Source organism: Quercus robur, chromosome 12 (genome assembly GCF_932294415.1).
Source record: "Quercus robur chromosome 12, dhQueRobu3.1, whole genome shotgun sequence".
NCBI classification, from domain to species: Eukaryota; Viridiplantae; Streptophyta; class Magnoliopsida; order Fagales; family Fagaceae; genus Quercus; species Quercus robur.
The window spans coordinates 21,941,930-21,959,989 of record NC_065545.1 but is presented as its reverse complement, the minus strand read 5'-3'; the positions used below and the strand labels follow the sequence as shown (position 1 = coordinate 21,959,989).

The window sequence follows — 18,060 nt, the reverse complement described above, 5'->3', positions numbered from 1 at the left end:
GATGAGTTTACAAGAGTCTGTGAGAGAATAGAGGCCAAACTAGAATTAAGGAGGAGCTAAAGGACCATGCTTAAATGTCTAAGGAGGTGCAGTTGGAGTGCTTGGGTTGTCTACCATGTTTGAAAGTTTCAAATAAGGAAAGAAATCAAAGAGGCAAAATCTAAAAAGGAAAAATCAGATTTGAGCACTGATTAGTATTTTCGGTGTATCTCTCTCCTCAAAAATCCAATTGACACAAGCCTAGATGAGTTGGAACCGTGACTTAAATATCTACAACTTTCCAGTTTTGAGTTTTTCGAAATTCTCAATTTTTGAAGGCTGAAATTAACTCACAAGTTACTGCAATATAACCTAGACGAAATTTAAAATAGTAAAAGTTTTATTTTCTTTGGACACTTTCATGTGAGGGTTTTGAATGGAGATTATGTAGAATAAATTTGGCAGAGAAAATTGTGTATTTTCCTTTCTCTAATGACAGCCTAAACTCTTTGCTAGGGCTAGGGGTTATGTTTCTTCTATACGGTATGAATATTCAATGTGATTCTTTCTAGAATTTTATTAACAACATATTTGATTGTTCAATTAAATTTCTTTTGATGTATTAGTTCTTCCATGCTTTCAATAAGTTCAATCATGTTTTTCTTATTATTTAGATGAATTTCTAATAGCTTCAAATAGAAATCAGGTTTTAAAGTGAATGAGTTTTTCTGAAAACTTTTCTAACCGCATTATTAATCTAGGTTATTATGCGTTCTTGAATTGTCTCAGTTCAACCGAATCATTAAAATTGTATAAGAACAATCAATTATGAAATATATAATTTCTTAGATCACAAAGAATTTCATATCGATATAGGGAAACACCCTAATGCCCTAGTATTTACATTATTGACTTTATCAGTTATCACTGTTATTATCGTTTACAATTACTAGGAAAAAATTATTTTTCATCTTTACCAAAAGTTTTTTTTTTTTTTTAATTACATTGTCTTTAAATTTACCCCGCTCCTTATGGTTCGATCTCGGTACTCCGAGAATTTTATGGCTACAATCTCCTGCACTTGGTTGGGAGTGAGCAAGCGCTATATGATTAAGGAAGGTTTGAATCTTAATAGTTAAAAATCATAATCTAATTATGTTAGAAATATGTGGTTAAATGATTAAATTTACCATATTTCAATAACTTAAACTTTTGGAACAATCGGTAATTTAACATGATATTAAAACATGAGATCCAATTAATAATTTAACACACACACACACATATATATATTAAACTCTTTTAAACCAAAGTTTAAAGAAAATTTAATTAGAATCAAAATTGGATTTTGCTTTTGTTAACTTTTCATACAAATTAAATTGTTTAGATTTTTACTGTTATTTTTTCTCTGAACTTGTAGACACCAAAGACGGGCTTGCTGGGCCAAACCACTATTTGGGCTCACAATTTACTTGTATGGTGGGTCTAGGTATCCTACTTTGGGTGGTCCTAGGCTAAGGGACCCAACGCAAACACTTTTCCCCCTCTTTCTTAATGTTATCTCCTCTCTGTCTCCCTTACTCTTTTCTTTCCTCAGAATTGCATCCCCAAACTATCCATTCGTTTCTCTTATTTATAGCCTTCATTAATGCGGTGATCATCATTATCTTCTCCCTTAGTGCAAAGAAGGGTCCAATGTCAATGGGCTTAAGTGGGTTTTTAGGTACGAGTGGTTTTGGAAATGGTTCCCACTTCAGTTAATGTGTTCGGCAGCAAAGTTTCCTATGGTTCTGCCGGGCACATAAATGGCGATGTGCCCGGGCAATGTGACCGAGCATGTGCATAGTGCACGGAAATGGTTTCCCGAGCACCCTGTGAGCAGGGCGTACGCAATCCGCTTCCTAAGTGTCCGGACAATACTCAGTCCACATTGGTAGCTATTCGTGGGTTTGGGCCGGGGCCCTTGTCGATGTGAAGATTGGATCTTTGGCCCACATCATTGATTCATGGTCCAAGGCCCAATATGAACTTGGGCGTTTAGGTGCCGTACAGAACTAATGAGCATATTTTTTATACTGTTTCCATTCAGATATTTTGTATGCAAAGATATTGAAATTAACAAACTGTAATTGAGCTGAACGATCTCATGCACTTATCCCCATTCAATTTAGGAGATATTATTTTACTAATTTATTATTTTATTTTGTGTTATATTTAGTAGAATTTCACAGACAATAATTGTAAATAAATACTGTATATGTAGTATTCAATAATAATTTTTAAAATTACTTGGCGTAACCAATATCATGAAAATTGTAAGGAAAAACTATTTTAATATCTTCAAATGTTCTGGTCGAACTATGTCCTATATTTTTAATAATTCAAAGCAACATCAATAATACTATTACAATTCATCATTCCCGTGCATAAACAAGAGTTACATACTAGCTCTACCTAAAAACTCATCAGCTATTTTACTTCTACCTAAAAACTCATCAGCTATTTTACTTATGGATTAGTTGATAAATGAGAACTACCATTTCCCACCATGCGTGCCAACAAAGGAAAGTTGGTCAATATTCACACTTCATAGCATGAGTTTGAAACGTGTCAAAACAAGCCGACCTTTTCGTTTCAAGACTGAGGACTGAGTCTGAGCGTGCGAGTGCGATAGCTAACTTTACAAGTCAGCATGGAACCGTCAGCCGTGAAAAAGCAACAGTTTTCATTCTTCGAGCAAGTTTTTGTTTTGTTTTTGAGCATTTCAAGTTTGATCCAAAGATTTTTTTTTTTTTTTTTTTTCTTTTTTTTGAGTTGATAGAGAGAGACAGAGACATATTATTAGAGCCACTGACCCTGAGTCATATCTTTTGGGTCAACCCAAATGTGTGTACTGGATTTAGTGACTTTTTTACGTGTGGTACAATAATACAATTTAGTGGACTTTCAAATAAAAAATAATCTTGCTTTCTGTTTTAGGAAAAGCAAAAGCAAAATTGCTTTTGTTTTCTCTTCCACTAGAAAGTAACATTTGAGAGGCTGGAAATCAAATAGTGGACTCCAATTTATGGAGTAATTGATTAACTCCAAGAATTGACGTATCTTTCTAATTTGACATAATATAGTTATGCATGTGAGTATGTGAGTCAGTGACACATTTTGTCTGGTGAGTGCAAACTTTTCCCCTTTTTGGTACTGTTTTGACCACTAAAATCTAAAATCTAGATGATTTAGAGGCATAATTTTGGAATTGAAATCTTTTGAGACTGATATGAAAAACATAAGAGGTGGGAGGGGGTAGAAATTTGGACCTAAAGAGAGAAGATAAGATTTTTAGGGGGGGGGGGGGGGGGGGGGGGGGAAGAGTTTATACATGGTTCAACTTTGTGGTCTATAGGTAAGGGACAGACACCTAAAAAGTTATATTTTTTCCATATACTTTTCTTAATAACACATTACAATGAAATCCATATTTATAATAAGGATTACAGATAAAATGCAATCATAATTTGAATGTGAATTGAAGATTTAGTGCTAGAGAAAATCATTGAGCAATCAATCCCTTTATTTAATAACATACCCCATGATTTTCTCTACAATCAATGCCTTGATTTAGTTTTACACACCATTTGTTTAGTTGTAAAATATTTTCTAAAATCATTTTCAGTATTTGTGGGTGTTTGTTTCATTGTAAAATCATGGTCAAACTTGAAAATAATTTTCGTCGATCGAAAAGCACACACAAAAATGTGGTAAAATGGTTTACACATTTTTTTCTATGAAAAACAATTTTCAAAACCACGCGTAACAACCCCCCCCCAAAAAAAAAAAAAACACTCTTCTCTCTTTTCTCGCACAGCCCCTCCCTTTCTTTATTAGAGCTTCAATAACTTGATCAGATGACGGAGCTTGGAAGACACTGTCGTGGAGGAGGACAATCTTGACTCAGACCCATCTCGATAGTGAAAAATTTCTACATTTTATGTCACGTCAAACATAAAATTTAAAAAAAAAAAAAGAAAAAAAAAAAAGGTTCCTAGAGTGCTTTCAAGAGTGTAATCAAGCATAGAAAAAAAAATTCGGTTGGGGTCAAATTATGATATCGATATAAATAGTCAAGCACAAATTTAAAGAGCACACACACACACACAACAAAGAGAGATTACGTACTGTGGAAAAAAAAAAGGCGTTAAATTTTTAGTAGTAACAAAAGTCATCACTCATTTCTTGTATACAAAGCTCCCAATTTTGATATATATGTTCATTCAAAAATCTTTGAAGAAGACTTATCATATCATACTAAACTCTAATAAATACACAAAAAATTTTATTTTGCTTACATGTAAAAGAACCTAACATCTCCTTCAAAGTAATTGTAGGGGTAAGGGCCCAAGATCTCATATTGGGTCTTGGGCTTTATCCGAGAAGATAAACAGGTCCGAAGAGAAACTATTAATGATGAGACATCCTTAGACCAAGACCTATAAGTGGAGAGCAAATGAGTGGCTGTCCAAGGAGTACATACTCCTCGAACTTAGTGAATATGGTTCAAAATATATAACCCAACAATTAAAGTGGCTTGCCGAGAAGGTTTAATGATAGAGACGTGCTTCGTGGGCATGAGAGAAGGAAGAGAACCTAAAAATATCTAAGAGAAGACTGACACCACCGCATTAAATGCACAACAGCTACTTTACTGGCCGCATTTATGTGGAGAAGACCTCTAAATAGTGCTACCTTGGCTACCGCAACTCATAGAGCGCTAGGGAAGGTGGCTGATGGGACAAGTACTCAAGTGGGGATTTAGATAATCAACAAGTGGAGGGTAAAGATGACACCAAAGAAGATATATAAGGTAGAAGACTCTTCATGGAGGAGGGATCGGAAAATAGAAAGAGAGAACATTGTAGCAATCTAAACTGTCTTAGTATCCAACTATGATCAATATACGATAATTGTGGCCTCCTCAGACTGAAAGTCCCTTGATATTAACATCTCTTATTTGTGCTTGACTGCCATTTAGTCCAATATTAGCCATTGTCCAATTCACCAGGACCTAGTTCTTTGACTCATTCTCTACAAATTCATTGTATCGGGCTTATTGGACCAAGACTCCATACATTTTGGGCTTAGGCTCCAAATTGTGACCCTACAGTAATGTATACAACAATACTTTTTTGTATAGATTGCATATATTCTTTGTTACAATGGTAACAATGGGTGTTATAATTTTACTTAATTTGGGATATAAGTGATACTCCGGTTATAATAATATTTTTTATAGTCACTCGTTTCTTTGGTTTGAATTTTATTTCTTACTATTTATTTATCTCAAAAAAAAATAATACTTATTTTAACTTTAAGACTTCATTTAAGCAAAAAGCTTTGTGGAAACTGGGGCTTTTTAAAATAAAATAAAAAATTTAAATTCCATATTTTACCATGGCCTAGATGGGCCTTGAACTTTTATTAAGTAGTTAGGAGGGAAATTCGCCTCTCCAGCCAATGAGAGAGAGAGAGAGAGAAATATATATCAAATATTGCCCAAGAATCTGGTTCAAGAAAGAGATTTGAAATGAGTGCATTATTGGCTTATTGCGTTCTTTCATATATAGTGGAATACAAAGATAATTTCAGAACTAATTTTGTCTTGTGGCACAAATTTTGTTTTATGGAATTGACATCAACACATATGTTAGTTAGGTTTGATTCTGAAAATTAATCAACACAAATTCTGGTCAATCAGAGTCCTCTATTTGGTAGGACATTTCTGCTCATCAATATCAATCAATCAGTATTAATATCAATATATATATATATATATATTTAAGCAGAGACCTCATGCGAAAGAGCATGAGTTTCTATCATGTGGCACACTCTATAAAGAGAATTGAAATACTATTAAACCACATTAGAAATAAGAACAATTTTAAAAGTAGAGGCTCTTTATTTCCTTTGGTTCAATGTTTCAAGACTATTTTTATTACATTATTATTCAATGTTTTAGGACTACTATTTGTTTTATTTGGTTCAATATTTCAAGACTTTTCATCTCTCACACACACAAAAGAACTTTTTGCATTTCCATTCATGCTTTTCACTTCTACTCCTTTATATACACATGTCCATAGCCTTTTATACCATCCCATCTCAAATACGTTTAGACAAAAAATGATGTCATTTACTTTCAACCCTTCAATGACACCTACATAACTCCAACATTGTAGTATCATTTGATCGTAACCTGTATGAGTAGGCTGTGACCAATGAAGGGAGCTTGCGTTTTTTATTCAGTGATGGTAACTTATGGTTTTGATGTTGAAATTAGACATTGTAGATTTTGTGAAGATTATGATTCGCTTGGAGTTTTTGGGTGTTTGAGATTTTGGTTTGGAAAAGTTATAAATGTATTTTTTTAGAACTAAAGAAAAAAAATTTTCTAATTAATTATTTATGAAGTTAGCAATTATTTTTTTTAAAAAATTGTGTTAGAATTCATAATTTGTAGGTTTCTTTGTAAGTTTATTTTACTGTTATTTTGTACGGTATGAGCCATAGTGATAAAAACAAAAATCAATGGTGATTTAAAAGTGTTTTTTTTTTTTTTTGAAGGATACAAAAGCCCAACTAAAGATGATTGAATTTTGATAAATGAATGTGTTTTTAGCAAATTTCTCTTTGTTTAATCACGTTCTCTTTATGTTGAAACTTACAAATGATTTTCTTATTTTCATTGAGATAATTAATTGGGTGTTTGTGATCAAGGTCTTTATATTTGGTTGTGAGAATAGAGTGTTTGAGAAAGTGTTTGATAGGTTGCTAAAATTTATGTAATTTTAGGATATAAAAGTATTATATACTTTAAATTCTTATTTGTAGATTTCAAAATCATTTAATCAGTTTGAAAAATAAAATCTATTTTTAATAGTAAATATTATAATATATTATAATCTTATAGTGTTATACAATTTTTTTTAAAGAAAATATGAATTAAGGAAATCAAGTTTCAAAATTAACAATAATGTGGGCAAGCATAAATATTATACAAAAAAAATATATTAAGTATTGTATGTAGATTTAAATATACATAAAAATGATTTCAAATAGATTTTAATTTTTCCCTATCTTTTTGCTTAATTTGAGCTAATTAGTGAGAGAATGAACCAGAAAAATCACAAGGTGGGCAGCTGAAAATTTTGGAGTATATAGTGCCCGTTTGTTTCCGCATTTTGAACCCAAAAAACGCTTTTTGAAAAAAGCCAAGCCAAAATATGCGTTTGGTTAAGCCCAAAACGCAACTTTTTGATAAAAGTTGCGTTTTGGGCATAGACCAAAAATTAGGAGAAACGTGGAAATTTTTATGGACTCTCAGGGGTCCATAAATGAAAATGCGCAATGCGCGTTTTCAGTGAGTTACCGTTGCAAAATTAAAATTACGGAAATACCCATCACAAACCCACGACCACAATCCAAAAACACATACCAAAAATACACATAGACAGACAGAAAGAAATAAGAAGAAGAGGAAGAAGAAGATGAAGACGAAGATTAAAATCATTACCCAAAACACAAACCACAATCCAAAAATACAGAAATCAAATAGCACAAACCCATGGCCAAACAACCATAAACACATAGAAAGACAGAAAGAAAGAAGAAGAGGAAGAAGAAGATGAAGACGAAGAAAGACTGAACCCACAGTGTTCACTTCAGGTCGTGAGGCTTCTCAATTTTCAGTTCAGGTCCGCGAGCAATTTGCTTCATATAAGTCAAGAAGCGGAAGTGGAGATCTTTTGGAAATCAAGTGGAAAAAAAAAAAAAAAAAAAAAAAGAGAGAGAGAAGCAATTGAGAGAGCCGGAGAGCTTTGGAATTGAGAGAGCCTTCTGGAAACAAAGGGAAAAGGAAAAAGGAAAAATGAAAGAATGAGAGAATGAGAGAGCCTTCTGGAAGGTGGAGGTGTGGGAAAAAGGAGAAGATGTGGACAAAATAGTGTACACGTGTGTGGTGGATAAAATACAAGAGAAAAAAAAAAAAAAAAAAAAGGGAAAGGTAACGTATGGAGGAAAAAAAAAAGGAAAAGTATTAGAAATCACAATTTCAAAATATGACCATAATATTTTCACAATATTTTCACAATAAATTTTAAGTAATTAGCTAATATTGATGAGTAAAAATATAATTTCAGTAATGAGTTCAAATTAGAACTAGTAACAACTTTTCATATAAGATTCTGTTATAATTCTTGTGAAAGTATTGCAAAAAATATTGTAGATGTAACACTTTTTGTTGAAAAATATAATTGTTGAAAATGAATAGAAAAAGAAAAATAAATATTAAAAAAGAATAAATTTGATTACAAAATAAAAATTAAAAAAGTGGATAGGCAAAAGATAAATGTCACTGTTGATTGTCCAAACAGCACAAAAATTTGTCTAACCTGCTGGAGATGCTCTTATATATACATTGTCCTTTTTGGTAATTTATCCCTCAAACTATCACTTTTATAAGTGCTAGCCAAACACTCAGCTTTTTCAAAAAGCACTTTTTAACAACTTTTACCAAACACTCAACTTTTTGAAAATGCACTTTTTTAATTATGCATTTTTTGAAAACTCCATTTTTTTATTATGCACTTTTACAAAAAGCTGAACCAAACTCACCCATAATACTATTAAGAAGTTTTTGCAAACTGTAAACGTGTCCTTTTTCTTGTACGTGGGAGTTGGGACCCTCAAAGCACTCGAATTCTAAAAAGCACTCATATTTTAGAGAACAACACCACACCATATCCTCCAACTTTATATAAAGCCATAGACATAGTAGTCACCCCCATCTCCAGTCTAAGCTTAGGAACCTCCTCCTCTATCACCACCATTAAAACCACCACCACCACCACCATCATTTCTCTCAGTCTAGCGCAACTATTCCTCCAAATTTGGCACAAAAACCTCCTATTACACCGGCAAAAGGCATCAACAATTTAGTGTCATACATACATACATAGTATCCAAAACTTGTACCAAACAATATTCTTGTACACTCACTAGTGCAATAATCATGGGTAACGCTGACTACGTGTACCCTTCAAACGTGGAGTGCTCTCACCGTGTAGCGATTCCACCACCACAACCCTTTGTCAAGTCATTGAAGTACTCTCTCAAGGAGACTTTCTTTCCTGATGACCCATTGAGACAGTTCAAGAACCAACCACCCTCAAGAAAAGTCATACTAGGACTTCAATACTTCTTACCATTTCTAGAATGGGCGCCTCGTTATACTTTAGAGTTCTTGAAAGCTGACCTTATTGCTGGGATCACCATTGCTAGCTTGGCAATCCCTCAGGGGATTAGTTATGCTAAGCTAGCCAACTTGCCTCCAATTCTTGGCCTATGTGAGCGCTAGAAATTTGAGCTTAAAACATAAAAGAATAATTTTAGTATATACATTATGAATAACTTTTTAATGGGGTTTGTGATTTTTTGTTTAAAATTTGTAGATTCAAGCTTTGTTCCACCTTTGGTTTATGCCTTGATGGGTAGCTCTAGGGATTTGGCTGTGGGTACTGTTGCTGTTGCATCCCTTCTCACCGGAGCAATGTTGGGGGAAGAAGTTAATGCTCTTGAAAATCCTAAGCTCTATCTTCACCTTGCTTTCACGGCCACATTCTTTGCTGGAGTTTTCCAAGCTTGTTTGGGATTTTTAAGGTTTGTATTATTGCATAATTCATCATAGAAAAGGAAGTTGAGCCAGCATAGGGATCATAGTAGCACAAAAAGATTGTTAACTTTGTTAGTCAGTTGCTCCTTTTTCTCATCTCTTCAGGTTGGGTAAGTTAATTAATGGGAAACTTATTTGACCTAAAACAAGAATATATAAAAGGCATGCATGTTTTTTTAATAAATATTAGGCACTTAAACTGGCAAGAAAAGCTTTTAAGTAAGAATATTATGCTTGTTCTCTCCTTGTGCTGAAATTATATATTGTCTTTTATTATTTGGTGTTGCTAAATAATTATTTCAATGAGCTTCCCTCTTCTCATCATTGCCTTCACTTGACATATATTGTCCGATAATGATAAACTTTGAATTAATTAACCCTAGTTAGTTTTCTCTTTTCACAAATTTTAGATACAATTATTTATGTGTTGCACGCCTTAGCCCTAGGAACTATACTTGAGTTTTACTTCTATTTTATTACTTTTCAGTGGCAAATTAATGGCTTCATGTATTCTAAAAGTTATGCATATATACTTGACCACAGGCTAGGGTTTATAGTGGATTTTCTATCACATGCAACCATAGTAGGGTTCATGGCAGGAGCAGCCACTGTGGTGTGCCTACAACAGCTAAAAGGGATACTTGGCCTTGATCATTTCACCCATGGGACCGATCTTGTGTCAGTGATGCGTTCTGTCTTTAGCCAAACACATCAGGTAGCTAGTGCTCTTCTTGACTGACTTAAACCATTTTTATAAATAAAAAATAATAATAATAAAACATTGCGATCTTGGTTTGAATCTCTATCCCCACTTTTTTTATTAGGGAAAAAAAAAAACCATTTCATAAACACGAATAAAGCATAAATTGTTTTTCGCCAAACACATGTGAGCTCTTCTTTCCTCACATTAACCATTTCATAAACAACAATAACTTAAAAGCACGAAACTAAATCATCTACTAATAATTATGTCTCCGACCAAATTTCTTTTCCACTAGCTAAGAATATCCCATTAGATGTCTAACTTTGGTTTTTAATTTATCAATTTATCACAGCGGAATCTCACAATAGCCACACACAAAAAAAATAAAAAATAAAAAATAAAAAATAGAAAGAAAAAGAAGAAGAAGAAAGATTATAGGTCTATTGTCACCCTCGTGTAATTTACTTTTATTTATTTATTTAAGAAATATACAGAAAAATGGGTTTTATATTTGATATTGAGATGCTTGTGATCAATATATATTATAAAGCTTCTATTTCCAATTCAAGAAAGAATGAGAATTTTTTGGATTCTTTTATAGTATTATTTTATACATCATTCTCTCCTTTGGTATATTGTTTTGTTTTGTTTTGTTATCTAATCTACCTGTGAATATTACAGTGGAGATGGGAAAGCGGTGTCCTGGGATGCTGTTTCCTTTTCTTTCTCATCAGCACTAGATACTTCGTAAGTAAATCTAACCCATATTTTTGGTGATCTAGAGCTTTTCTTTTTTCTTTTTTTAATTTTATTTTCAGATGCTGATTCTTTATAGTACTAGTTATTTCATAAAAGACATGGCACTAACTCAATAAATCATACAATTAAGGCAAACTCGTATATTCAGCAAAAGGCCATCACTAATATATATATATATATTTTTAATTAAAATTGTTTCACTAATAGGATTTATAGGGCAGCTGTCATGAATTCTCTAAATAAGCAAAGCACCTACTTTATTTATTTATTTTTAATTTCATTAGGTAGGTTGGAATCAACTTTTCTTTTTTTATAATATTTTTTGTTGTTACCTTTCACGAGTCAAATTTCAACCCTAATTAGCTTAATCCAACTCCAAATTAATTAAGTAGAGCAAACAGTCAAAGATAACAGACATAAGTGATAAGCACTTGACTCCTATCCCTGTATATATGCACTTAGTTGCAACTCCTCGCCAATTAAATAAAACACACTAGTAATGAGTAATGACAACAACAAAGACAAATAAAACAAGCATTAATTGACTAGCCCCAGATTAAGAAACAGCTCAACTCTTAATTTCAAAGGCAAGAAAATAAGGTTCCTTAATTAAGTCAATTTATTTAATAAAAGTATAAATAAACCAACCAACTAGATATGGTTTATACTAGTACTTTCTAGGAGTTGATTCCAATTAGATGAATTATTAGCTTTTTTTTTTTTTTTTTTGAGGGTGAATTAATAACTTTTCTTATAGTTGATTTGATATAAAAATAAAAAAATAAAAATTAGAATTGATCTGATTCTGATATTATTAAAAATAAATATCATAAAACAGATGATATTAAAAATAAAATTCTATCATAAACACATGCTTCTAGCTAGGTCACATGCAATCAGTGAACATAAGACATACTTATGCTTTTCCTTTTGTTTTGGTTTTTTTTTTTTTTTAATTTATTTATTTAATGAATTTTTTTGAAAGTGATTTTTTAGTGTTTACAATATATAAAAAATTGAATGTAATGATGAAAAACATTGCATGCAGAGCCAGAGAAGGCCAAAATTCTTTTGGATATCAGCAATGGCACCATTAACGTCAGTCATATTGGGAAGCCTTCTCGTTTATCTCACCCATGCTGAGAAACATGGTGTTCAAGTGGTGAGCATATATCTTCATATCTCTCTCTCTCTCTCTCTCTCTCTCTCTCTCTCTCTGTAGAGACAAGACACACAGACGTATACATGCACTGTGGAACCGGGACCCTCTGATGGTGATGCAAAAACAGTCCAATTAGCCACAGGTTGTGGACCACCACCACCACCACCCCACCCTACAAGTATGAGTTGATCAGGCATTTGCTCCATCTCACATGTGTTTAGGCCTTTTGGCCTCTTCTCAAACTTTGGGGCAATTAAAATTTAAAATACTATTGTTCTAGCACCTACCGTGTATAGAACTAGTCTATAGATTAGAAACTTGTGAGCCCCACCAATAATACTACTCCTTGTATTTCAGTCGGTCCCATTATATTCTATTCTTAAAAAAAAATGCAAACTCACAAAATTTCATAATTTGTTAAAGTGTTAATTTATAGTTGGTGTAATACCAGTTTCAAGTAACATTTGATTTTAACATTTCTAATGTAATTGGGAATAACAAATTATAATTTTTTATGCATTAAAATTAAAGTAATCATAATAATTCTTGCTATATTGGTGGGGCTTTGTCAAATCACCAGGTAAATTTAATGGATAATTCTGATTGATCATTGTTAAGCACACAATTTTTTGCACAAATTTTAAAGGTTAGAAGATTTTATCCTAATAATATCACTTTCATGGATTTAACCATTAACAGTATTACTTTTAGTCTTTTAGTATGCATTAACCATAACAGACAGTGTCACTAATATTTATGGAACATTTTTGTGGAAATCTTTGTATCACTGTATTTGTTAATTCATCCTTTATTTTTATTTATGGAATAATAACAATTTTGATTGGTGTTTTACTCGTATGATAAAGAGGGCTGATATGCTATATGGTACTGTGAACTTTTTTCAGATAGGAGAGTTGAAGAAGGGGCTGAATCCACCGTCGTTTGGAGACCTAGTATTTGTGTCTCCATATCTAACGGTAGCAATCAAAACTGGCATCATCACTGGCGTCATAGCTCTCGCTGTAAGAAATCTTCTCATTCCTTCACTATTGTATGCGTATTATCTCAAAAAAAAAAATTGTATGCGTACATGCACACCTCTTTAGAACTGTTCCCTCATTAGCACCTAACACTCTGCTGAAGGAAAGTAACAAAACAAAAAACCATGATCAATGGGCTTAAGCCCAAAAATGCAAAGGACAGCCCACCTCCAAGATCAATGTAGCTAATACACAATCTTAGCAACTTCCTTACGAGTTTTGATCAGAATAATATATATATCACATTTCACATTAATTTATTATTGACACCACTTTTATTATGTGTTAATCATATCAAATCATGGCAACAATTTATAAAATTATTTGTGTCATACTGTCATTAGATTTTTTTTTTTTTTTTTTTTTGCTAACTTAAATGTCCAGGACTCTTTTAATACTTTACTATTCCTTTGAGGGTGTAGTTTCCTGTTCCATATTCATCTGGTTGTTAACATAGCAAATAGTGGCCTAGTTTGGCTTAATTTTGTTACGGTTGATGGCGATGATATAGGAATTGTTAATGGTTATGTGCACAGGAAGGAATAGCTGTAGGGAGAAGCTTTGCCATGTTCAAGAATTACCATATAGATGGGAACAAGGAGATGATTGCTTTTGGAATGATGAACATTGTTGGTTCTTGCACCTCTTGCTACCTCACCACAGGTATTTGATTTACTCGACCTTGTCACTAAAAGTCTCTCATTACTTACTGATTGTCTTATAAAATAGTGCCTAGTATAGTATGTTATTAGCCTAATTGTTCTGCACAAATCTATTAATACAATAACCACCACCAAACCTTAGTCCTAAAATTTTGGGGTGGACTATAGATCCTCAATAAACTAATCAAGATCAATCGCATGTATTTTTTTTTTTTGGTCATTTTATTATGCACAATTCTATTAATCCCCATAATGAATTATCAAAGTGATTCTCTCTTTTTGCTAACGAATTTGGCATTGACATAATTTTTTTAGGGCCATTTTCAAGATCAGCAGTAAATTACAATGCAGGATGCAAGACTGCAGTGTCAAACATTGTTATGGCAATGACTGTCATGTTGACATTGTTGTTCCTAACACCCTTGTTCCATTACACTCCTCTTGTGGTGCTGTCAGCCATAATTATCTCAGCTATGCTTGGACTTATAGATTATGCAGCAGCCATCCATCTCTGGAAGGTTGACAAATTCGACTTTGTAGTGTGCATGAGTGCATTCATTGGTGTAGTTTTTGGCAGCGTCCAAATGGGCCTAGTCATAGCGGTATGAATCACTGGCTCTCCCAACTTATATACCTATATCTCCAAAAATAGACATTGTTTACTCATTCACTTAAATAATTAAACTTTCTTTATGTGCAAATGCAGATTGCTCTATCTTTGCTCAGAGTACTTTTGTTCATTGCTAGACCAAGGACTGTGGTTCTTAAAAACATCCCAAATTCCATGATTTACAGAAATGTTGAACAGTACCCAAATACAAACAATGTACCCGGAATTCTCATACTCGAAATTGATGCTCCCATCTACTTTGCCAATTCAAGCTACTTAAGAGAGAGGTAAACTACTAAAATTTGGTTACTTATATTAAGGAGAAGGATCACCACCGTTGATTTTACTACAAAAAGCTTATAAACTGACATGACAATATATGTGATTTATACCACATTAATACCAAATTCGTATTGGGCAACCCAAACTTAACCTATATATTATAAAGGGAAATAGGTTGGATGAATATATTTTGTATTTTCTAGTTTTATGGGATAAGAAAAAAACACTCAATAATTTAAAGGATAGATAAGCTCACCACCTAAGTAAACCCAATGGATACAGATAGCTCCACTCAAAAGAATTTAGTTAAAGATACAGAACTATTTTGGCTTACCACTCTATGAGATACAGATTAACACCACTCAGAGACATAGAAATTGACAGTCGCTGCCCAAAGGAATCCACCTAAGGGATAAGAGATGATTTGGAAGAAATCCATCTAGTTTTTTTAATTATCAAAATATAGTCTGAATTTTATTTTGATTCAGCCAAAGTCTTAAATAGAGCTTGGAACAGCCCCCAAGCATAGGAAAACGAAAATAATAATAAATATATTCACTTAACCTGGCCAAAATTAGATATGACTCTTAGGAATTTATAAACATAATAAAATACTTGTCTGCTTAGGAGAAATAAAACATAAAGTCTGATTCATCCTAGGAGACATTAAATAAAGACTATTTGACTTAATTAATAATAAAAAAGCATTTTAAAAATAATGGGTTGTTATTCTGATCTTCAAGGAAAGTTTTTGGGCCGGACTGACATTAGATTCAGCTTGTTGGATCTTGGGACACTCCGATGTCATACATCAACAACATAATAAATATAAAAATAAATTTAAAAAGGAAAAAAAAGAAAGAAAAGAGAACATAAACTTTCAAATTCCCTAAAGAAAACTAACAAAAAGCACTATTTGCTTTTTAGGATTGCAAGGTGGATTGATGAAGAGGAAGACAGAATAAAATCTACAGGGGAAACCAGCTTGCAGTATGTTATACTGGATATGGGTGGTAAGTGATGGGCCTGGAAACGATAGAAACAAATATTGCATTTATCTTTCAAATAGAACTTCCAAAATTTTAACTCTAACACCAACTAATAATTTGGTTGATAGCTGTTGGTAACATTGATACAAGTGGAATAAGCATGATGGAAGAGGTCAAGAAGACTGCTGATAGAAGAGGGCTTAAGGTACATTCTTCCTCTATGTTTTTTCTTCAACTTTATGTGTTTCCATTGCAATTTTCCTATTTACATTGCTTATGTTGGAATTTTAGCACATGTTTCATATATTTCATATTGTATAACTTAGTCTCTGATTGAGACTAAAATTAAGAAACATTATTTTGTCCTTGATTTAGTCTAATCAACAGTACCTCAAGTCCCACATCGGTTAGAGTTGAGTCTGTCTTCCCCTTTAAAGCCTTCACACAACCTTCAAGAGTTACCGGCTTTTGTTGGTTGTGAGTTGTGTGATATTAAAGGTTCATTCCCAATTCCCCTGTGTGTGTGTGTTTAAACTGTAAATTTCTCAAAAAAACAGTACCTCAAGTCAACTATATATTGTATGTACATTATATTCACAATATAGAACACTTTGACATGCCATGAAATGCTATTCTTTTCAGAACACTATTTTGTTCTTTCAATTCTCTTATTGCTTTATAATTAATACTTCTTTCTCCATTTATTATAGCTTGTATTGGCCAACCCTGGAAGTGAGGTGATGAAGAAGCTGAACAAGTCCAAGTTCATTGACAACATAGGCCAAGAATGGATCTACTTGACAGTTGGAGAGGCAGTTGGAGCATGCAACTATATGCTTCAAACTTACAAACCGAACCCAATGAAAAATGAAGCAGAGAGATGGAATACAGTCTGAGCTATAGCAATCAATGAAGTAGAACGTTTGGAGAGACTTAACTTCCATCAATTAAGGGCTGCCATAGGTGTGTTGCATGTGTATTTATAAGTTAGGGAGCAACACATTAGACTTGCTGAATCAACAAAAAGATGATGAATCTCATTAATTAAGTTGGAGTTATTTTTTCCCTTCCAACATTATGTAAGTTGTAGAATATTAAATATATGGCATACTTCAAATTTTCAGTGGCAAGAATTTCAGAGTTAAGGAGAATTCTACCATTCCTATGGACTCTTTCTTATGATAAATTTATGATTCGTGTTAAGATGGTGAAAAATACTTGAAAAAAGATATTGGATATATTAATGTTAATACGTGTATTACATTTCTAAACATGAACTATGATTAATAAAAAAATAAAATAAAAATATAAAAAATATAAAATAAAAAAAGAAGAGGAAGAAATTGCACATCAATAAAAAGAGAGACCATGGCTGCCAAAACAGTACCTGGGCTGCAGTCTCTATATCACCATCAAGGAAAGAGGAGCTCAAAGTTCATCTTTAGCCAGTGGTCAGTAACCCCATTTTCCTAATTAAAACTTAAGAGTTCATCTCATTAATTAAGTTGTAACTTCCGGCGCCCCTGCTGCTCTAGAAGGACATGTGCTGTCTATTCTACATCAACTTTCTTCAAAGAAAGGGAAATAAGGAAACCAAGAATGGGACCATTGGTCTCCAGTAGTATTGGGCCATTGGCATTGGTCATACACGCACACTAAGGGTGGCAAAATCAACCCAAACCCATTGGTCCACCCAAACCCACCCACTTAAATTAGACCAAAATCCACCCAATTATTAATTGGGTTAAATGGGTATTAACCCAATTAAACCCAATTAACATTAATGTTTATTGGGTTTTAATTAAGTACCCAATTGACCCAATTATGATCCAAATATCATTTCTACAAATCACCCAACTCTAAAATGTCCCAAAACCACTAAAATAACCAAAATACCCCCTCAACCTAAAAAATGACCAAAATAATACCTAAACCTAAAAATGACCAAAATACCCCTAAAACCTATAAAAAGACCAAAATACCCCTTAAACTTATAATTTTTTGCTATTTTTTTTTTTTTTTTGGAATTTTCATGCTAGAAAGATGAAAAATTATATTTATTTAGTTCAACATTTCTTGCACTTATTTTATTATATTTATATATTTTTTATTATATCACATATACTCACTTATTATAATTCTATATGAATTGTAAA

General features: G+C 32.8%; 1 protein-coding gene across 1 annotated transcript; it reads left to right on the top strand.

The window, feature by feature from the left end:
* Positions 1-8,792: 8,792 nt before the first annotated feature.
* Positions 8,793-17,037, top strand: LOC126709000 (sulfate transporter 3.1-like). The gene is made up of 12 exons (XM_050409063.1): positions 8,793-9,371; positions 9,477-9,684; positions 10,241-10,412; positions 11,082-11,147; positions 12,208-12,321; positions 13,227-13,343; positions 13,898-14,024; positions 14,339-14,625; positions 14,730-14,920; positions 15,843-15,928; positions 16,033-16,109; positions 16,615-17,037. The coding sequence occupies exons 1-12, from the start codon at positions 9,038-9,040 to the stop codon at positions 16,798-16,800; spliced, it is 1,965 nt and encodes a 654-aa protein (XP_050265020.1). The 5' UTR covers positions 8,793-9,037; the 3' UTR covers positions 16,801-17,037.
* The last annotated feature ends 1,023 nt before the right edge of the window (positions 17,038-18,060 follow it).